Source organism: Triturus cristatus, chromosome 3_2 (assembly GCF_964204655.1).
Source record: "Triturus cristatus chromosome 3_2, aTriCri1.1, whole genome shotgun sequence".
Taxonomy (NCBI): domain Eukaryota; kingdom Metazoa; phylum Chordata; class Amphibia; order Caudata; family Salamandridae; genus Triturus; species Triturus cristatus.
In genome coordinates, this window is record NC_140584.1 from 459,408,236 (window position 1) to 459,431,871 (window position 23,636).

Here is a 23,636-nt window from a genome sequence, read left to right on the forward strand (position 1 = left end):
CCCCTACCCTACCCTTTTTTATCACTTCAGGACAGGGGACTCAGACTCGGAGTTCTGTAAGGCCTGCCAGCAACATTTGAGTCTCGCGTAGGCAGCTCATTCATCGTCTCTCCTCGCTTTTCATTGGTGCCTTTCTAAACCTCTTATTTTGTTTAGTCAATCAGTCACATTTGTCGCTCCTTTTTGGTTTGGTTAACGCCCATGGCAACTGGCCCTCTTACATGTCTTATCTCTCCACTGGGCATTTACGTTACTTTCGCCTAACTTTTTTCTTAGTTTGCCTTGACTCTGGATTTTGGTTTGTTGATTTTTAGTGGTAGGGAAACAACCGCGCTTAAGCCAACGCGATTTTCGCCATGACATTCCCTCCTTTGCCCCACTCCACTTCTGCTCCTATCACTGCTGCTCTCAGTGTGGCGCGGTGGCCTCTTCCTGTTCCCATATGAGATAGAGGCCTTGGAGACTTTTTGTTTTGACTGTGCTGTCTCTATGGAGAACAAGTATTGAGAGGTCACTCCGTTTTATTTATAGATCTTAATAATTTTGCTTACGGTTATCAAGTTTGGAGTTGATTGCCATTTCAAGTATTTCATACTCATACCAAATCAATACCGCTAGCAGCCAATTTATGAATATTCAGTAGTTCTTAGGTGGTAAAATTTGCATTTGAATAATTTTCATGAACTCATTTGTCCTGGTTTCTTATGACCTCTTCTGGGCAATGCAAGATCCTCATTTTATTGTACCTGTGAGGGAATTACAAGTTGTGTCCTGACTAATTTGTTAGCTGTAGGACAATAGAGGGGGCCTCAGTTCTTATTCACTTTCCCCACAGACCACAATGTGTGATGGTAGGCAAGCTGCTTCATCTCATTATGCACAAGCTCCTTTTCATGCAAGCATTGGCAGCTCTTAGAGACAGGGCAAACTCTAGTACTAAGGGCTGTATGAAAACTTTTTATACATGCGCATCACCGAGTAGATGTTTCTAAGTTCTCTGTAAGCAAGTATATGTTTATTTGATGTTTCCTGCTCCTGTCCACACACAGTGTTTCATTATTAGCAGGTAGTGATAGAATAGTGACACAGGTTCTCTAACTGGCCATTGGCTCGTGGTTCCTATAGTCTGTGTTCTGCCATGCTGTCAGTGGCTTTCTAGTGCCAGCTGGTTCCTGAAGTCTGCAGTCTAGTCATAGGTGAGCCCTGCACTCTGTGTTCTGCTGTTAGTGACTGGTCAGTGGTAGGCATGTTATCACTTCACAAGTAGAAACTATGATTATCAGGCAGGCCTTTGTTCAGCAGTCCTATGCAAGAGATATGCATGAACTGTAAGAATGCCATTTGTATTTGTGTGTGCGGGTAATTATACAAATAACGATTTAAATAGCACTCACAAATTAATTTCTCTTCTTACACTTGCTCTCTTATCGCTCGTCCACTTCTCATCTGCTCTTCTCTCTCTCCCCGTTGTGTTTCACTGCTCATCTCTTTCCTCATCCTGTTTCTAATTTCCCTCCGCTCCCTCTCTCTAATTCCTATCCCTTTCTCTTCTCATCTTCCCTCTTTGTCTTCCTTCTAATTTCGCTCCTTCTTCTTCCTTCTCTCTTCTTTCTCAATCCCTCTTTCCTTGTTATCTGTTTCTCTCCATTTTATCCTCTCTAGCACATACTCACATTTTTTTTCGCCTGTCTTCTTCCTCTAGCCTGTTATTCCTTCCTCTCTCTCTCTCTGACTGCCTCACTCTAACGCTCCTGTTTATTTTCCCTCTCTCTTTCTTGACCTCGGTCTTCTTGCTATTTCTATAGATTTATCTCATTTTGCTAATATCATTGTCCCCCTTTAAAGTTCCCTCTCCATTATATCTTCCATTTTTTATCTTGTCTTTCTACTTTTTATTTCTAACATTACCTAACCTTTTAGTTCAAGCATTGTCTAGTTTTCTTTGACGAACATCAGTTCACATGTTTCTCCTTGTTTTTTCCTCCCTGGTTTCCATGTATTTTCCTCTCATTTCCCCTTTCCTGTATATTCATATCTCATAGAGACTACTAGCCGCAGATTCCTTCACGTAGAATTATCCCCAGACGTGAGACTGGATCCGGAAACTTTTTTGCCACAGCATCCCTGCGTGCCAGGGGCGGGGCTACACCACGCGTACGTGACGTCACCGAGGTCACATAAGACCCGCCCCGTTCCTTGCTACGGGCCTGTTTAGGGCCCCCCGTTCTTCCATTCTTTTGGTGGAACAGTGTGCGAATGCCTTCGGGCTTTAAAACTTGGACGTTTTGTGGGTGTCTTATGTCGGCGACGGACTCTCACCTCATTTGCATGTGGTGTTTGGGGATGGATCACGGCACCACAGACTGTGCGGCGTGCCAAAAGTTGAAGCCGAAGTTGCGGCGGGAGCACCGAATGAAACTTCTCTCTGCGCATCTCTCCAGTTTGGCATCCTCCCCTCGGTCTGCTTCGGTGACGGCTTCAGGTCCGACCATGGTAGTCGTCCTCGCCTTTCTCCGATGTCACGTGAGCGTTGCTCCCTGCTGGGTAAGTGCTGCAGTTCGTTCCCGGGGGCTGGTCTTCGGCCTACCGGGGGCGTGGACTCTCCGCGAGTGATGCGGCCCTGCGTGTCTTCCTTTCCACCATGTCCCGGTGCTGGGGTGTCGAGAGTCCAGATGGAGACTTACGCGGCGGCTTAGCAGGCCTCACTGGCGTCTCCTCCTCCTTTACCTTCTGAGGCGTCGGCGGATCCCTCACCCTGCGCTCCGGCCCCGGCCCCGAATGGGTCGGATCCATGCTTGGGGAATGTGAAGCTGTTGGGGTGCTGCTCCTCTGGGGCACCTCTTTCAGGCCACGTCGTCTCTGCCTTGCCGCAAACTCCCGCGGAGGTCCCTGTGGTGTCGCGGAAGGTCGCCGGGGGTCGGGTCGCATCCCCGAGCCCCTCTCGGTCCCTTGGCAGGGTGGTCCTGTCTAAGGCCGAGGTGACGCCGCTACGGCGCTGGCACCGGCAGCAGCTGGACCTTGCAGAGCCACAGGGGTCGGTGGACACTCCTCATCCTGCTCCAGGTCGAGTCCGAGGGCGGACCCCTCGTCCCTCTCCAGGCCCCTCTCGTACCTCCTCCCAGGCGGCTGCCTCGTTGGAGGGCGAGTCGGAGGTTGTGTCGTCCCTGGTGCCGCCACAGACGTTGCCGGGCGACCTTCGCCTCCTTCTGGGCTGCGGCCGGCAGAGGGCTTTGGGCCCATCCCCGTCCCGTTCCCCACGCAGGTGGTTGTCTCGGCGGGGGTCAGGCTGGCGCCGCTCTGGAGCCGATGCAGCTCCAGCTCTACTCCGGTCCCCGCTCCGATCTCCGGTGCGGAGTGACTTGGAGGTCACTTGCCCGGTGACGCCGGCTGGTGCCGGTGTCCTGCCTCAAGTGGCGGACACTATGGCTCCGCGCGGGGGGAGGGGGAGGAGGTTATACCGCGGATTTGTCTTCTGGCACTCCTTCTCCAGAGGCAGGCTGCATTTTGGTATCGTCCTCCCCGGAGACTGGTCGCCGTGTGGTGTCCTTTTCACCGGTGTCGAAGGGCGGCTCTCTGCCCTTCCTGAGGCAGAGGTGTTCGTCGGAAGAGCGGCAGGTCCCTCATTTTTCGGCTCCTCCTGACTTCCAGGTCTGGTCCTTGCCCGCCCCACTTGGCCTCAGGGACGGCCACCTTAGTTTGCAGCCGTCGCCCACGGAGGAGCTGCTTTCTCCACCGTGGGGCCCTACAGATGCGGGTGCAGCCTTCACTCACGCGGTGTCCATGGCTGTGGGCATCCTACGCATGGGTGACCCGGTGGCTCACTTTCCGGCGGACCATCTGTTGGAGGTCCTCCACCAGGGCTCTGGTGGGAGGGAAATCTTGCTTCCCTTTGAAGGTTCGCTCCTTTCTGCCTTGACGGGGGCTTGGAGGCGTCCTACCTCCGGGGGCCCGGTGCCTCCGCATCTTCTGCATCGGCACCTTCCGACGCCTCGTGACCAGGCGTGCCTGTCCATTCACCCCTCAGCCGCCAGCCCCCTTTTGCGGACTGCTTTTCCCTCCCTGCAGCCCCTGTTGGCTCCGCCGTCCAGAGCGGCCCACTGGCTGGACACTTGGGGACGCAACATTTTTGCCTCAACCAGCGCGGCCCTCGAGGCCCTTAACGCCTTGTGTGTGCTGGCTCGAGCCTCCTCCTGTTTGTGGGACTCGGCTGAGTCTCTGGGGTCTACAGCATCCCAGGATTCTGCTCAGGTGGATTTGCGGCATGAGGCCTTCGATGGCTGGGAGCTTGTGGTGTTTATTCTCCGCTCCACTCTGGACGTCTCTGAGGCGCTGGGCTGGGCCATGGCTTCCTCGGTCGCTCTCTGTCGCAATGCTTGGCTTCGGTACGGCGTCTTCGCTGAAAATATTCGGGAGAGGCTCATTGATCCCCCGTTAGATGGCAGTCTGTTGTTCCATGCCCCGGCCGACTCTGCCATACAGAGGCTCTTGGCAGGGCTCCGTCCTCCTCCTCCTCCGTCCCCTCCTCAGTGACTTCAGAGTTGGGGTTGCTTATGGGCCTTTTTCGGCCGGCTGTTCTGGTTCTGGAATATGTTTTTTTTGCCGTTTACGTCCTTCCTTGGGACTTTGGCCTTGTTGGCTGCTGGACGGCCCTTTTGTTGTTGTGTGTGGGTTCTGCAGGAGTTGCTGTGCAGACTTGGCCCTGAGATTGGGCCTTCTGCTTTGCTTAGGCTGCTCTCAAGCCTGTGCCGGGGGGTGCTTTTTTCCCTGTGGTTCTTTTGTTTCTTCCTCTGCTGCAGAATTTCTTCCAAAGAGGGTCCCCATGTCTTGGGACTTCACGTGCCCTATGTGGGGTTATGGTGGCTGCCATATGGCTTGCGCTCTGCTGGAGGGTTCTGGTCGCCTTCGGGTACCTGTTCTCCATGCTGGGTAAGTAGGTTGCTTTTGCTTCCTGCAGTCGTGTGCGCGGCCACTCGTCGTGGGGGCGGCCCGGGCCTCTCCTCCTCTCCCTGCTCCTGTTCTGCGGTGTGGGGTGTCCCTGTATTCTCCCTTGCCAGGCGTTGCCTACTGGGCCTTCCTGGGGTGTTGGGCTGTTCTTCTTGCTTCTGGCCTTGACTGTCGGCATTGTTCTGGCTGGTAGGCTGCTCTCCATCTGGAGTGGGCTCGCCTTCTTCTCCCTAGTTTCCTTGGGCTCTCTAGGCTCCTTCTTCTTCTTCTTCTTCTTCTTCTTCTTCTCCTTCTCCTTCTTCTTCTTCTTCTTCCTCTTCTTCTTCCTCTTCCTCTTCTTCTCTCTTCTTCTCTCTTCTTCTTTCTTCTTCCTCTTCTCTCTTCTTCTTCTTCTCTCTTCTTCTCTCTTCTTCTTCTTCTCTCTTCTTCTTCTTCTCTCTTCTTCTTCTTCTCTCCTCTTCTTCTTCTCTCCTCTTCTTCTCTCTTCTCCTTCTTCTCTCTTCTCCTTCTTCTCTCTTCTTCTTCTTCTCTCTTCTTCTTCTTCTCTCTTCTTCTCCTTCTCTCTTCTTCTCCTTCTCTCTTCTTCTCCTTCTCTCTTCTTCTCTCTTCCTTCTTCTCCTTCTCCTTCTCCTTCTCCTTCTCCTTCTCCTTCTTCTTCTCCTTCCATCTTCTCCTTCCATCTTCTCTCTTCTTTCTTTCTTCTTCTCTCTTCTTCTCTCTTCCTGTCTTGGCATTCAGCGGAAGCTATGTTGCCTTGTGGGGGAGTGGGGTGCTTCGGCCTCTCAGCCCCTGCCCTTGGCTCCTCTGCTGTGAGTGTACGAGCCTCTTCAGCCTTCTTTCCCTCCTACATCCCCTTGGGGTCGGTGGGGTTCTGCTTGTGGTCCCTTGGCCTGGCAGGGGCGAGGTTCTACCTGGTCCACAGATTGGGTCCCCTGTGGGGCCCTCTGTTCTGCATTGGCTGGTGGGGTCCTTTCGCAGACCCTCCTTCCCAGGGGGTATTGTTAGGGTATCTATTCCACGTGAAGAAATCTGCGGCTAGTAGTCTCTATCAGATGTACGAGTTACTTACCTTCGGTAACGATGTATCTGGTAGAGACGATTCTAGCCGCAGATTTCTTCACGGCCCGCCCATCCTCCCCTATTCTGCGAGGACCCTTTGGTTGGTCTTCGGTACTCGCCTCCCGGTGGGGGGCTGTGTCTCCTGTGAGTGCCTTCCTTGTTCTTGACGGGTGGCTCCGTCTGGGGGCGGTTCATTCCTCCCTTGGTTCCTTGGAGGATGGGGTTCCGGTGCGCCGGTGCCCTGCTGCTCTGGCTGTTCCAGGTTTGGGGGGAATTGCTTCTATCCTTGTCCTCCCTCCCCTCCCTCCCTTCCATTGCTATCCTCTAGTTTGAAGGTCCTCTGGCCATGTCTTGCCCTTGTGGGTGGTTGCCCTCTAGGTTGGGGTGGCTTGGAAGTTTGTTGTCCCTGTCTGACTTGGGACTGGTCCCATTCCTTGCTCAGGGTGGGGGGATGGGTTGCCTATGTGTGCCATGACTTTTACGTATGCTCTTGCCTCCGGGGCACAGGGATGGGAGGTTGTCTGTGCTGGTAGGGTGACTGTGCAGGTTCCTGCTTCTTCTTTCTTCTTTCCCTGCCTTGGGTTCTGCGGTGTTGGCCCTACTCTGGTGGTGTTGTTTTTCACCGTTTCAATTTTTTCTGGTCTTCGCACACTGTTCCCATGCTTCCATAGTTTTTGATCCGGTGATTCCGTGTTCTGGTGCGGAAACGTTCTCCGAAGAAAACTGATGTGGGCGCGCCGGGGCGGGCCTTATGTGACCTCGCTGACATCACGTACAAGGAACGGCGCCTGGGCGGAGTCACGTGGTGTCGCCCCGCCCCAGGCGCGCAGGGATGCTGTGGCAAAAACGTTTCCGGATCCAGTCTCGCGCCTGGGGATAATTCTACGTGAAGGAATCTGCGGCTAGAATCGTCTCGACCAGATACATCGTTACCGAAGGTAGGTAACTCGTACTTCTCGCTGTGCAGCACTTATCTGTCGCACTATCTCTTCTTCCTCTTACTCTCAGCATTTCCCCTCTCCTCCTTTTCTTTTCCTTTTTGCTGCTCTTTGTTCTCTCTGTCTCTAGTCTTCTGCCTTCTCTCTTTCTCTCTCTGACTATCACCCAGGCACTCTTTCTCTATTTCTTTTAATCTCTCCTGTGGTCACTCTCATTCTGACACGCACTATGTGTTCTCCTCTCTGTTTCACTTCTTCTCTCTCTCTCTCTCTCTCTCTCTCTTCCTCTATGTTTCAAGCAGATACACAAACACAATATCTTACTCTTTCTCTCTCCCTTGTTTCTCTTTCTCCGTCACCCTTTGCCCTTACTGTGGGTATCATTCTTTCTATTATGTTGCTCTCCTCTCATACTAACTCAGTCTGTCTTTCTCACATGTTTATTTCTTCCGCCCACACACCATTCCGCCTCAATTTTTCATTCTCTATCTCTGGCCTCGATGCTTCTGTATATATTATACTGATTTCAGACTCTGTCCATACAGTTTTTAATGTGCCCCATTTCCATAAGTGGAGTCTGCCTTCGGAATCTGGCATCTGTGGATTCTCCCCTAGTCTCCGTCCGCTGCTTGTGTTGTAAATCAGGTACTATTTCCAAACCTCTGCCCTCCAGTTGTTTGTCCCACCCTCCCCCCAAAAAAGAAAGCTATAAGAAACAAGCATTAGAACAAGCAGAAAAAAGTTGCAATCATTGCAAGGACAAAAAAACTAAAATTCTTTTTTTATGTTAATTCTTTTTTTCATGGGGTCATTCAGCTGTTAATAAATGTATTCTTGTATAAAGAAAAGATAAGGTAACAAAAATGTGTGAAACACTTTATCAGAACTTTTCTACATGCTGACCAGCAGCTACTCTGCGCTACAACATAGCGCAAAGCCAATAGCTCTGGCTAAACACATATAAGGTCCCATAGCCAAGACCTATTGGCTATGCCCATGCTTGTTCTGATGCTGCTGGCAGCCAATCAGAGCGCTCGCTCCAGCAGGATTCCGATTCCCGCTGGAGCGAATTGTGCCAAGGTAAATAAAGCTCCCTGTGCCAATCAGAACACTTTATTTTTAATCAGCACTCCTGTGAGAGTCTTTCAAGCCTCTTGCGCACCCAACTGTCCAGATATAGAAATATTTTTGACCCTGAATTAAAAAACACAAACTACTGAATGGATTTACACCAAAGCACAGTCTACACACCAACAGTTCTGCAGATTTAGTGGTAGCTCTTCTTAAAGAAGTTATGTGGAAAATGCATAGGGTTTTTGGATTTTGGGACCCCCCCTTTTTTCTCACCCCCTGCCTGATGGATCACCCCAAAACTTCCCCCATGCACAAACTAGTCAAAAAGTGACACCTCTTTAGAGCGTTTTGTGGAGATTCGTCAAACAAAGCTAAATTTAGAATACAACACAATAAACACTTTTCCTTTGGGACAGCTGCACTAACTAACCACCCAGTGGCGATCGCCTCTGGATTTTTTATATATATATATATATATATATATATACACACACACACACACATTTGTGGGTATGTATGCAACAGTATCGCTAAACGTACAAAACCCGTTAAAATCACCCTATTACATTATGCTGCCTAAATGCTTACTCGCAGCTGCGATGAGCCATCACTGATGACACTTCAAAGATCATAATTTATTACATTAATGTGATGCACAATGTATGCAAGCGGTGGTTGAATTTTAAGGAACTGAACATGACCAACTGCTGTGTGTCGTTGGTGTAGTAGAAAGCTGTGAAAAAGTAGCTAGGACGCCTCCAAAATCCACATAGCCAACTGCACATGAACTTTGGCCGTATGCAAAATGTGAATTGGCACAAGGTGTAGACTTTGACCTTACCTGAGTTCATCCCTATTTGCGCTAAAGTAGTTTTGCAGTGTTCGGTGTTGGCAGCGTGATGGGGATGTAACATTTCATGGGCACCTGCACACAGCTTCCAGATAATGGGTTCAACAAAAGAGCACAAAAATGGTTACAGACAATACTCAACATCTCCCAGGAACTAAGCAATATATGCCCATGGGAGAGGATGAAACCACAGATACCCACACCCAAAATCACAAATCCTCATTCCCCATTAAACACCACACGGCCTGAGTGTTTGGTTTGGCATTTGGCCACACCCTGCTCCCATTCCTCCCTAAACTGCCAACCATGCGTGCGAATCTTTTGTGGTAGCTGCATATAGCCTGCAGCTGGTCCTGTTCCACACCCCCTCTCTGTGCACGGCCGATGTCATCGTGATATGTAGTGTTACCAGTGATGTCAGTGATTGACTTATTAGTGACATATTGCTCTGATTAATTAATTTTGACTTGATTGTTGTATTTCGTAAAGTAGGTAGCTTGTTTTCATGCTTTCAAAGAATAATTTTAGTTTTCCTTTTCATCCTTTAGTTTTCCTAACAGGATGGTTCTCGGAAGAACTCATGTTAAAGATGTAGCAGCCAAAAGAAAAATGGAACTGAACAGTTACTTGCAAAGTCTTATGGGCAGCTGTACCGAAGTAGCAGAGGTTAGATTTGAACTTAATCTTTGTACTAAATCTTATTGTGTGCCCTATTGAAAAACACTTCCAACTAACATTTCTCTTCTCATTTTCTTTTCATATTCAGTGTGATCTTGTTTACACATTTTTTCATCCATTACTGCGTGACGACAAAGCTGATGGCATCGAAGGAATTGAAAAATCCATAAGTATAAGAACATTTTGTTTTATTAATTTGTTATTGCTTTGTGCACTAATTTGCTATTTGTTTTCTTGTACCTGTATTTAAACAATTGCGTACAAATGCGATCTGCTTTTGTTTTGATTGGATTTTGACTTTTCTCTTCCTTGGACAAATCTCTAAAATATTTAATATCGACCTGTAATTCAGATGCGTCTCACATTATATCTAATACTGATATTTGTTACATTTTGTGGATAAGGAAACTCTTATGGCAGAGACCAATTTCTTTTAATACTACGGTCCATATACACGGAAAAAACATAAAACTGCAGATGGAGATTTGCTTTTGTGTGTAGTGACAAATATTCCCCAAATTACTCCTTCAAAGATGTGACGGACACAGGTATCCAGGCGCACTCTCGGAATCTCATGTGAAAGCCCCTAAGAACTTCTAATCCTGCTGTACTGGTGTTCTATATAGTTCAAAACTGCACAGGGAGATTGGAGTTTCCTGCACAAATGTAAATAGTTTTGTCTCATGGGCAAATATTTCGCGTGGGTACAGCCCTATCCCTTCACCTCCAGAAAATATGGGGTTGGTTCATTCCTCTTCAGGTCCTCAAAGGGGAGTTACTCCATCCAATGGCTGGAGTAAATCTGACAGTTTTCAGGGTGAAAAGGTGTTGGAGAGGAGTTTGGGCATGCCGCTCACAAACCTACCTGTTTCAGAGTGTTCTCTGGCTTCCAAGACAAGCGATCTTCCAAGGATATTGAAACACCCACATTCTTCTCCCGGAGTCACATTTTACTACTGGTGAAGAAATCCACAGTAGCATTTACATCTGTCAGAAATCATTTTGTGAATTTCTGACAGGTACAAAGCAGGTATTTTTGGACGAAAACTTTTTTTAAAAACCTTTTGCGATAGGACTCAATGTTGTCCATAATCCTTCATATTGATAATTTGATTGTCTTCTTTTCTAAAAGTGTGCACGTTTTTTGCATTCTGTTTCAAGATAATTTCTCAAAGATAGTTACTTTACTGATTACAATTTTCCAAATTAGGCTTAGCAACTGTGGTACATCCATCAATTAAACTGGTAAAAATCAGTACATTAACAAGTATAAATAATGCTTTGAAAACTTATTTTTAGGTGCCCTGTAACTCTTGTATTCTTGTTTCCTTCTTGTAAGCTTAACCGTCTCGCTATTTTGTTAGTCCTTAACTGCAATTTTCTGCATTTTTTCCTTCTGTGCATGTGCTCCTGAGATCTGGACACAACTATCTGATGGGCACTTACAAACTGTCTGCATAAGAAAAACTAAATCTCACTTTCCCTGCAGCTGGCTTTGCCATTGCATATGCATTCCATTACCCCCTTCCTATGCTTATGGCCTTGTCACATTATTTAGTCTAAATTTGCCTGTAACGATTCCTTCTCTATTAACTAGTTAACCTCGGATCTCTGTGCCCCTGCGGATGTACTTTCCTCTGGCTCTTTAAGCCATCACCCCCAGATAATTTTTACAGCTTAGTGAAATAAAACTTCATTTAACCATTGCAACTTTTGTTTCGAGCCAGGCATTTTTATGATCTGTGAATTGTTTACCATACACCGAGGTCCTCTGCAGTATCCTTAATGAATTGTTGTAGAGGTAGGGCCCTTGGTGAATCAGGGAAGTGGTGACCAGAATGTTTATAAACCCCAAGCCCTGCACTTTTTGAAGACTTTGCTCCTGTGCTGTCAGATTAATTTACAACTTTTACAGCAAAGCTTACCAGTGTACCAGTGGGGAGACAGCTAAGGCTGCTAATACACCCAGATGGTAGCAGATGTTGGATCTAGTGTGTGTTTTTCCCATAGGGCTTTTTTATTAAACTTATTATTGTCCTCGGTTGGGACTTTCTTCAGTTGGTTCTTTCAGTCTGTTACTTATCCTGTTTGTCATCCTACCTTGTATCCCGAGACTGTTGCCATGTTTGTAAGTGGACTGCCAAGGGTTTTTTTCTTTTCTTTATTACATAAAGTAATGAATCACATATGAATTGCACATCTTTTTGTGTGCAAAGCATTGCTGGCTATGTTTGTTTAACACGCCCTTTTAAGGTACCCCTTTGTTAGTTCCAGTATAAAGGATTTCACTAACTTAATCCAGAATGTTTTATGACTGAATTTTTTGTGGTTGTGCTGCTTTAAATATTTTAAAGTAGAACAAAATATGCTTACTACAAGCCTGTCTTGAGCCCTGGGGCTCCTCTCGCGCCCCACAGCAAATATTAAACATGTGGGTTTGGTGGCCCAAACAATTTATAAATAAAAGAATAATAAATGAGCAGCAGGAGCTGCTCATTTATTATTCACTGTTCCTTGCAAGGAGCATCCCGTAATGCCTTGTGAGGGCTTTTAAAACATATTTTTAAGCACCTGGTAGTGTCCCTACAAGGGACAGGGGCACCACCAAGTATTTGTTTAATGTTGTCGGGCGCTGCAGGGGTTACAGCAGCCCCCACTCCCCCAGCAACATAAAAAAAACAGTAGGTCTCCTGTGTCATTAAATCCATGACCTCAGGAGAGTTTACCATATATTTTTTTAAATGACTCTTCGCTGGAGCTCTAGCCAAAATAGCCATTAAATCATGTGGTTGGTTCAATGGCTATTCTTTGTAGCTTCAAAACTGTTAAAAACCAGCATTGGTAATGCATCGGTTTATGAATAATGACAAGCTTCACAGGAGTGGAGAGGATGCGGGGCAGTGGCCAGAGCTGCTGACTCGAGAGCTGGGGATCCCGGTTCAAGTGTCGGCGGCGCAACATCCTGTGATTCTGGGTAAGTCGCTTAATCTCTCCATAAGTTTCTAAAGACATATGCTGCAAGATGGAAAAGTAAAAAGAGGCAAAACATTTTTTTTAAATACTTCCCAAAAGCGGATATTAACAGTATTTTGGCTGCGGGGAAACTGATAAGAGAAGCAGATGAGGAACAAACATTGGTACATGCAGGAAAATATGCTACAGCCAATAGAAATTGAGGAAACTAAAGTGGCACGCTCAGGAACCAGTGAAAGGCCAGGAAAGTGAGGAGGCGGGATGGAAGTTTATATAAATTACAATAGATTTCACAAGCACAGTGCAAGCGCTGAGCATGCGAAATCTAAGAAGACTCAAAGATATGTTCATTATTTTTTTTAATAGCACCTGATTAAAATTGTTTTATAACAGCCACTTTTAATAAACATTGTACTGTGTGAGTTAATGAAATATACATTTCATTATAATTATTGGTGATTTTTTTTTTTTCATGAATCCAATTGGTGTGCTTTATATATGTTGATATACTGACCCCTTCATAAATCCAATAGTCTCACTTTTTATAATTTGGTGTTGTGGTCTGTTGACAAATCCAGTACATATAGCCAGCTATGTGCATTCATAAGGGTTTGGCACCAGGCTCTGTGACTACCCCCACCTGCATGGGGTTTGGCGCAGGGCCTGCGCCCAACCCCCTGCTGTGCACGGCTCATGTGCAGCAAGGGGGGTAGGGTTCAAGCACAGGATTGGGTGCAGAGCCTGGCCACAGACCAGGCCCTGTACCCAACCTTATTCTGTGCATGGCCAAAGGCCACTCTCAGCATGGTGTTGACTGCCCACGAGGGGTTGTATGCAACCCTGGGCCTGCATGGTGTGAGGTTGTTGTTGCGTATGGTAATAAAATATTATTTGCATTAAAAAAAACTACTGAAAGAAACAAAGGTTGAAGGAACGTTATAGTTAGGTGAAAATGTCAATTAAATCATACTTGTGTGCTCGCCATACACTGCTATTTGCCCCAAATATTACATAGTTTGTGACTCTTTCTATGACATCATTGATAACTGAACTGCAACATCTAAAACAATATAATTGATGAAACTACTGTACATGGTGGGGGCGCGAGTTGTAGTTACTTTAGGATACGAGTTACAGTTATTTGAGATAACTATAAATGGTGAATTTCAGTGGTTTTGTTGGTTTCAAATGGACATTGTCACATGACTGTAATGTCAATTTAACCCTTGTGTTTTTTAGTGATTTTCTATCGTATTTTTGAATACCTAACTACAACTGTCACTTTAGACGTTGGTTTCTTCAGTGAATTTATAGGGTTTTTTAATGTAAAGTTGCTGACAATATATAAAAAGTGAGCCTATTGGTTATGTCAAACATTTCAATAAAACATTTATAGTCAAAATAACATTAAACACGTTGGTCTTCTTTTACAGAATTCTGGCCACAAAATGGACCCAAAAAACTCCAGCACTGGGAATGCTAAAAAATATCAATTAAGTTTTCTGGGTTCATATTCTATAGACACCAAGAAACATAGGGTTATTTCTTTTTCAGTATTTTTGAGGGGCTTCTGCACTCCCTGAAGCCCCCCACAGCACTTAAAAAAAGATGCTGGTGGTTCTCCATCCCAGATTATGGTGCCACCATGCAGTCCAATATATGTAAATTAGCCCATGAAGGGCATTATGGGGTGCGCCTTGCCAGGAGCAGTGAATAACAGAGCAGCTCTGACCGTTCCATGGGGCCACGCAGGAGCTGGAAACACTTTTTGCCATTATTTTGTTTTTAATCTGGAGTGCACCTCACAACTTTGTTAACGTTTGGCGCCACAATGGGAGCCCCGGGGCCCCGCTGGCTCCCTTTAGGTGTCCCCATTCTATGGGGTCGCACAGGGGCTGGCAAATTTTTTGCCATGTTTTTATTTAAAAAATCTAGGATGTCCACCTGGGGCACCCCACAACATTATTTACGTTGGTGGCTACGGGGGAAGGCCTAAAGCCCAGCAGCCCTGCTGGCTTTCCTGCCAGCACCCATCCGAGTGCGACGGAAGCAACTTTTCTCTTTGCTCCCACCAGTCAGGAACAATTCTGTGTTTCGCTGTACGTGGGAGCACGGGCAGGGAAAACAATTTGTGCTCCCACCTAGCTGGAGCCTGTCTTTTCCTGGCGGGTGAGAGCTCAGAATTCTTCTGTGCCCAACGCTCTTGCAAGCAAGGAAACAACAGTGTCCCGGGGCATGGGGTCCCTAGGACACCGTCACTGAGCCTAACCCGGCGTGTGACCCTCCTCCTGAGCATTTTGTAGGGCTTGGGAACACCATCCCCTAAGGTCAATACCTTGCTAAGGGGCATGTGACCCCCCTCCCCATTAGAAAGGATCTGCCTCAGGGGAATGGGGTCACTGGGGCCTCAGTGAGGCTTGTGAAGGGGGGCCACATGCCCCCTCCCATAATTAATATTTTTTGCCCTGGATTATGTGGTCCCCAGGCCCTAGAAAATGTTTTGGTAGGGGAGCAGCATGCCCCCTTCACCTTTAGCAAGGAATTGACCTTAGGGGTGGCATCCCCGAGGCCTAGAAACTGCTCAGGGAGGTGGGCCACACACTTCCCCTCCATGAAAAATATTTTGCACTGGGCCCTGGGACACCCCTGAGGTTTTGTTAGAGGAAAGTTTATTTTCTGTGGGTGAATTACATCAACCAGTGTATCCGATTGCAGACTGTGCAACTACAAAGTTTAACCAAATATTAACATTGTAGGCTGTTGCCACTATCTTTTAAAGGAACACAAAATACCTCTGATACAAGACTTGAAATAATAGCAACAAATTTACCTTTTAATGAATTCCTTTTTAGCTTCTTTAGTGAGGTCAAGAGCTGCAAGAACTGATACTGCATTGAGCTCACTTTCTGATCGATATTTCTAACTGCAAATTCCTCACTTTGTGAATATTTCCCAGTCAGCAGACTGGTTCTGGAAACTTCAAAGCAGTACTCCTGCATGCTGATAGATGGCGTCCTGCGGCCCCGCTTCAATGCCGTTCCACTCCAGAAGTCAACAAAACACTGAGATCCAGCACTCCACAACGTTATTTTGCAATATTGTAATATATCCGTCCATTCAGCAGGTGTGATTTCACAATTGTTTCTTTATTATATTCTTCTTTTCTTTACAAATGTAAAAGACATAAACAGCGTAGCCGACGCGTTTCGTCCAAGCGGACTTCTTCAGGGCAATCACTTAAGTGTAAAGAAGGTTTCAACTTGTTTCCCTCCAACTTCAAGAAATATAGCTATACCTTCCTCTAGTAGTCCCAGTCAAATACGTTTCCTTATTCTTCGTTTGTTTGATCAGGTTAAGTTCTTCAAATATATTTATTTCATTAGTATACAGTTAAAATGATATCCGTATGTAGGAGCAGATTCCCTCCATCTAGAGGTCCCGGCTGTCGAAGTGGCAAGCAGAGCCGCATATTAGTGCAACGCTAACGACAGTTCCTTTCTTTCCACAACTTAAGACTCTGATGTAGAGCTATTCCTTTGTCTTTTCAAGCTCTTTTTTGAAAAAATTTTCAGTTTGCAAGTGAAAATGTCACCTCTAAAGACAATAGGGTTCAAGCTGTGTAGGGACTGTCTCAAACAGATGTCTGTGACAGACCCTCATGAGGGATGCTTATGGTGTCTGAAGCCGGAGCACGATCCAAGGGTGACTTCTGCGCCAAGATGGATGCGAAGGCCCCAAGGTAAAGCTGTATGTCGCCAAACATTGGAAGACCTCACGCTGTGACCAGTTGAAATCGAAAGGAAAATCCTGCCCCCAAAGTAATTCACATGGAAAATTATTGATGCGGCCAAAGTCTTCGGATAAGTCCAAAAAAGAAGCATAAGAAGTCAAAGTAGGAATCTACCCCTTCCTGTCACTTATGAACTCCAGAGAGGGTGCAAGGACAATAGTGTGCCCTGCCGGTCTTGCAGCAAGTAGAGGCCTGCACATTTTTGGCACGTTACCAGTTCCCTCTGGTGTGACTTTGGGCCCCTAGTATCTACAGGGGCCACCAGTCAGGCATCCACCAGTGTGTTCACCCTCAGCTTAGACTATGACAGAGGTTCCTTTTGCATCAACGCTGGTGATAACGCCGTAGAAGGATTTGCAGCCCATTCTGCTTTCCGAGACTGAGCAGAATCCACCACGACTAAAGCCATGCCGTGCTCCCACCAGAATGCACTCAGCAGGCAATCCCTCCAATTCTAATACTTTGACCTTACCACACAGTACGGCTCAGACTTTGCACAGTCTTTTCATCTCTGATGGAAACAGTAACAATTTTGATAAAGGGCATGGTTTTGTTCTCCAATATGATGAGTATGACTGGTAATTAGGAACTCCCATATGCTAGTGTCCTGAATACTTCTCCACATACTGGCCTTGTTTCCCCTCCTGGCCCTGCCACTTAAGAAAGTGCTTCCCTTGCTGTTGTATGCAAAGGGCAGCAGAAGTATTAAACCTGCAGCTTCTATGGAGGTGAAGAATAATGTTTTGTCAGACGGTCCAGTACCTACAGAATCTCTATCACAGTGTAATGTTGCCCTTACTAATACCATTCAGGGCTCTTGGGTGAGTTAATAGGCAGGTGGCTCGGCATCATGATCCGGTATCAGTTGACCCTACTTTTTTTACTCAACATCCTACGCCAGAGAGTTTGGTGGTGCAGTCATCCATCAGAAAGGAGAATTCCAACACGTTCCCGACCACCACACTTTATCGCAAATCTAAGATAATAGACATTTGGCTAACATATTTGTTCCTCCACAAACCTTGCTCTGCATTCACTAAATGCTATCTGTCTTCTAGGCTGCTTCTCCCAGTCCCTATGTTACACAGTGGCCCAAATATTAGCAGTTCCAGAAGACCTTGGGCGTTCCTGACCCAAACTCTCCAGGAGGGTTGCAACACAGCAAAGTTAGGCATTAAATCGGATTTGGACACGACTGACTGCATAAGTCGGGTGATGGCATTCCCGCTGACAACACCATAAAACCCGATGGAAGAGCGCAAGCCTGTCTGCGCCCGGCCGCGCCTGGCCCGCGCCTAGCGCCAGAACACCCGTGTGTCTCCTCCATCAGTACCAATAATTGTGACCTATACACAAGAGGAGTTATGAAGGCTGAACACTATGAGCACACCAAACTGCGGGTTGTGTTATGATTTTCAGAAGGAGCCAAAGAGATGTGAACAATGTAGGCTGCAGCTGAGTTATATGAAAGTAAAGACACGAATAACACAACAAAAATCCACTAACACTAAAGAGATTAAAGCTGTGCTAATTAACGCATGCTCACTGGTAAAACACAACCTTGAACTTGCAGAAATGATCGAAACTCATAAACTTGATTTACCTTTTATAACGGAGACTTGGGCAGAAAAAACGTCAGACCCGGAGCTAATACTAGCACTTCCTGCGGGCTACTCCATTACCAGAGCTGACCGAACACACAAGCGGGGGGGATGATTAGCTATCATCTCCAGAGAAGAAATCAGAGTAGCTGGATGTTCGATGGGCAGTACACCGGACTGTGAAATATTAGCCTTCCGAATATCAATAAACATTAATAATTCACTAAAAGGACTTCTTATATATCGTCCACTAAAAGCCCAGACTCCGCTAATTGATAATATTAGCTCCTTCTTGGAGTCCAGCATAAACTATTCAGATTTCACAGTGCTGGGAGATTTCTACTATCATCTAGAAAAGGAAAAAGACCACAATATTGTCACATTCATTGAGACCATGGCAAGTTTCTCTTTGGAACAGATAGTTAGGCAAGAGACACATGTCGCAGGACATACACTGGACGGAATTTTTACTTCCAATCCATGGGTAAGGATTTCGGAAGTCATTCCAGCCCCGTGGTCGGATCATAAAGCTATAATATTCACGGTACTGAATAATGGGCACAAAACACTATCAATTAGCAACAACACCCCGGTCGTATATCACGATTGGGATAAAATAAACATTCCAAAATTACATGTCCAACTAAGCGAATCAAAGCCAAGCCTAGACTCAGACGCTAACTCTGGGGTTAATAAAATTACCACATGGATTAAAACAGCATTAGACACGACAGCCCCCAAAAAGAACTTTATGTCGAAAAGGAAAAAACCCTCTGAGCCTTGGTTCTCAAAAAAAAAGAATATAGAAGGTCAGAAAGAAAGTGGAGAGCTAATTATGACCAGACAAGAAAAACTGACTACATATATACAAGAAACTTATTATCGAGGAAAAGAGCAACTATTTTACAAAGAAAATTCTGGAGGCTAAGAACACCAGTAGAGAGTTGTTTGATACAGTAAATAAATTGGCAAACCTCCCAATGAATGCTCGAAAAAGTTTCAGCCCAGATTTCTGTAACACCTTAGGTCAGTTCTTTACAAACAAAGTCGAGACTGTTTATAGAACATTCTCGGATAGCAACACCTTTTCGGATGAAATACCTAGGCTTGGACACGTTTTTTACTTTTTCTGGACCTACGATGGAACAAATAATCCAAGTGGTAAACACTACCAAGTCAGGGGCTCCGTCTGACCCTTGCCCTCCCATGGTTTTCCATCTGTTCCCAGAAATACTCAGCGAACAACTTTGAGCATTGTTCTCCGATATAATACAATCCGGTACATTCCCAATGGCATGGAAGTCAGCCTCAGTCCGACCACTACTTAAAAAATCTAACCTTGACCCCAATGAACCTAGCAGCTACAGGCCCATCTTTAGGATCCTGTTTCCATCTACGGTGCTGGAGAAACTATTTAACACTCAGATCTCAGCATACATCACCGCTGGAGACTTCTTGGACCACTCACAATATGGTTTCCGAGAGGGCCATGGGACAGAGACGGCACTGATCATGAAAGTAGAGGAGCTCAGAAGAATTCTGGATGCAGGAAAGAAGGCCGCCTTGATCTTGTTGGATCTCTCGGCGGCCTTCGACACTGTTAACCATAAAATCCTAATTGGTTTACTAGTTGAGCTGGGATTCCGAGACAATGCCATTACCCTACTGTTGTCATATTTAGCAGACAGATCCTTTGTAATAGAAGTAGATGGATCAGTATCTAAGTCCTTCTCGCTGCCATGTGGGGTGCCACAGGGCTCATCCTGTGGAGAAGAGTGGCTCAATGAATAGAGCCAGCAGACCCTGATGCAGAGGTCTAGCCCGGGACCAGGGTTCAATTCTCCGCCACGGCGGGTCTTGGGTTAAAAAATTCCACGGACCTGATAATTCTCGCCTCGGTGCCTATTCCAATCATGGAGTCCCACTCTGCAACTCTGGGCAATAGCTTGCTTAATCTCCACAACGGCCCCCACAACGCTAAGGATGCCTGGCCTCCACCTTGGGGGTGCCCAGGAGTGGACGCCTCACAGGAAAAGCCAGGATGGGTTCCACAGCGGTATTCGTACAAGCGCCTTGAGACCCTTGCGGGTGAGTAGTGCGCTATACAAGTATCAATTTACATTTACATTTATATTTACATCCTTGAGCCCCACACTGTTCAATATATATGTGGCCCCTCTGGCAGCGATCATCAGGCAATGTGGCTTCTCGGTGATATCATATGCCGATGACACCCAGGTTGTGGTATCAGTCTCAAATAACATCGATGAGACAGCCGATCAACTTAATATCTGCATGTCACAGATAAACACATGGATGCAGAAAAACTGCCTTAAATTGAACGGGGAAAAAAACGAGGTGCTACTATTAGGGGCAAACACCTCCTTCTGGTCCCCAAGATGGTGGCCAGTTGATATGGGTGAATGCCCAACTCCAGTCCCAAAGGTTAGAAACCTGGGGGTAATATTCGATGAAAGACTGACATTTGAATGTCAGATCAACAAGCTCGCCTCCTGGTATTAACCTCCTGGTAGAGGTTAATACCAGGAGCTTCTGTTCTCAGGCAATGGCTCAACTCCATGTCAGTTTGATTTTAAGAGCGAATCACTTGGTGATGAAGGCCTTCCTTCCCACGATCAAAGGCTGGTGCATGTGCTCATGGACATCACCGTCACCGTCAGGCCTTTGGTCCTGTGCCAGGAGGATCTGTTTCACCAACAGTGGCTAGACCACCAGGAAATTTCTCTTGTGGTGAATCACCCCGCGGATTCTCTAAACGCCAGTGCAGACAAACTCGGCTGCCAATGAATGAATGAACAAACATTTGTAGAGCGCAGCTGCTTCTTCATTAGAAGCATCCTGACGCTAATTACATTCACGACCAGGGGTGGAGCAGGGTGCCGTCCATCAGTGAGAAGAAACCTGGCTTGATTTTTTTGCCACCGCCGAGAAAGCACAATGTCAGCACTTTTGCGCATTCGAGCGTTTATAGTGGTCATGTGACTCTCATATGACTTATTTTAAACAAAACAGACAAATCCCCTAGGGCCACAAACTCCTTCAGATCATCTGATTAAATCACAATGCTGTGCAAACTGTGCAGAGAGTTAACAAAGATAAGACCTATTAAAATACAATCACATTATTATTTAGTAAAAAAAAAAGTTTTACTGGTTCATTTCTCATCATAAAAACAGTTGAATACATTAGAATTCTTATTTCAAACACACAAAATGAGTTTCTTAAACAGGCAGAAACTTTTGCCCATTCAAGAGGTTGAAAGAGAAGTCTACTGGCTACCAGTAAGCTGGTTGCTGTTCCACTTCCTACTGCTGGGAATTCTGGGTGCGATTGATAGGTTATATACAGCTCCTGATGGCCATAAGTTGACATCTTACTCCCTCTGCACCAACAGGTTACCCTTCAGGTGCACAGATTAAACAGGTCAGAAGAGGTTTTTTTCTTTTTCCTGCTGCGTTGATGAGGCAAACCGATGTGGTCCTTTTCTAAGTAAACCGCGAGGGTCATACAAGTTCATTTGCTTAACGAATGGCTTTTCGGTTATGAATGCCTCATGAATCATTGAAGAAATTTTCTTGAGGCACAAGGGAAATAGCATGCTTTGACACTATGGTATATAAAAGGAGTAAGCATGTCTATTACAAAAGTAAGGGAACATGCTCTTGGTAAACAAAAAGAATCAGTGTTCCTATTGGAGAGTAAAATCTGGGTGAAGCCCACCCAGAGTGGTGAAACAACAAAATAGGACACCCATATAATGATCATATTTTGCTCTCTATAAAAGAACATTTAATCAAACCCATGGAAGATTTTTACTAAGAGATGTATTTTAATATTGTCCATTTGTGACTACTTTGTGTGTCTTTTAGTGGAAAAACTCCATGTACTTGCTCTGAAGAAGGTGGTTAGCAGCAAGATAGACCACCAAAACAAGGCGACTAACATTGAGTGCCTACTTTATTTCTCAGTTTTTGTGTTTGAAATAAGAATTATAATGTATAACCGTTCTTATGATGAAAAATGAGAAGAGCTCATTGAACCTATAGAAATGTATAGCCTCTCTTTCAATCTTCTGTTTTTTAATCTTTTGTTTATTTTCACATATGTATTGTAAAAGTAAGTAAATAATAAATTGATCATATTTTTTGTGTGTATGCTACTTTTGTTAGTTCTTTGCACAATTGGCACAGCATTGTGATTAAATCAGATGTTTTAAGGGGTTTGTGGCCCTAGGAAATGTTTCTGTGATATATATATATATATATATATATATATATATATATATATATACACATACACATACACATACACACACACATACACACACACCTTTCTACCACTGCCTCTCCTACCCGGAGTTCTGAAGAAGAGCAGGAACTACTGAGCCCAAGTCCAGGAGAGTGTGGTACCAGGAACTCCTGAGCATCTGTTCTCTGAGTCAAGCTGCTGCTTAGGGAGGATCTTCTTTCTCAGCAGAAGGGCAGGGGCCTGCACAGTTTGCATGTCCATGGGAGGGAAGGGCAATTTTGAGGGTTTAGGGATGGGTAGTGTAAAAGGGTGGTAAGGGTAATTTTTGGGTTATGGGGTGGGTGGTGGTAAAGGAAGGTTAGGAGTAAATTAAAAAGGGGTTTGAGTTTGAAGGGGGGTTCCCACCCAAACAGAAAAAAGTAAATATATTTTTCAAATTTTAAAAAGTGTGTGTGTGTGTGTGTATATATACATATATACGTGTGTATATATATATTTTCACTTAAAAAACCATAGGTTTCACACAGGTTATAGTTAGGTAGACGTTTCACTCGTAAAAAACCAATGAAATTCCCCCGTTATAGTTAGTTCAGATAAGTATAACTCGCACGCCCGCAATCCACTGCTCATGACGTCACACATTACATCACTTATGACCTGGTCAATGGCATCACTCATGACATCACTGATGACATCATCCTTGTGATAGAGTGGCGGTCGCGCGAGTTATAGTTATCTGAACTAACTATAACGGGGGAATTTCATTGGTTTTTTACAAGTGAAATGTCCACCTAACTATAACCTGTGTGAAACCTATGGTTTTTTAAGTGCTAATTCCTAACTAGAACGTGTGTGAAACCTATGGTTTTTTAAGTGAATTTGTACGGTTTTTTAAATGCTAAGTTATGTATTTATTAATGTATTTATTTTTTTCAAGGTTTTTCAACGTGCGCGCACCCCGCGATTTTTTTCAAAAATACGATTTTTTTTTTTCACCCTTGGTGGTCCTTCTGCGACTCCCTGACAAAAGCTAGGGGGTCAGGAACTTTCTTCCCTGCCCCCTTTTCACGTTTTCCACCTTTTTTCCAGCTTTCCTTTTCAGTGCGACAGACAAAATGGCGGCCGACACTTCCTGATTTCGACCGATTCGAATGTTTACTGACCTCTATCAACCAATCAGAATTTCGCTCGCGCACGCCACCGTGCGCGCACAGTGCGCGCACTGTGCGCGCGTATAGATATTTATATGCTTTTAAATGCTATTTTCTCAGGAAATACTGAACAGATTTACACCAGACCTGCAAAAGGCACTTCCCTGACCTGAGGACTACCTCTCTGCCAAATTTCAAGTAATTCTGTTCAGCCGTTCGGGCTGTACCTTCGACTAAAGGTCCTATGGAAAAATGCATGGGGAAAACGCGTTTTGGGACCCCCCTTTTTTCTCGGCCCCCCCTTGACGA

General features: G+C 45.6%; 1 protein-coding gene across 4 annotated transcripts in view; it reads left to right on the forward strand.

Moving 5' to 3' along the window:
* The window catches only part of PIK3C2A (phosphatidylinositol-4-phosphate 3-kinase catalytic subunit type 2 alpha), a 780,848-nt gene that overhangs the window by 673,371 nt on the left and 83,841 nt on the right, over positions 1–23,636 (forward strand). For all 4 annotated transcript variants that reach the window (XM_085648082.1, XM_085648085.1, XM_085648083.1 and 1 more), the window contains 2 exons: positions 9,414–9,531; positions 9,632–9,713. In XM_085648082.1, the coding sequence (XP_085504208.1) occupies positions 9,414–9,531; positions 9,632–9,713 (200 nt within the window). The remainder of the gene's footprint in view (positions 1–9,413; positions 9,532–9,631; positions 9,714–23,636) is intronic.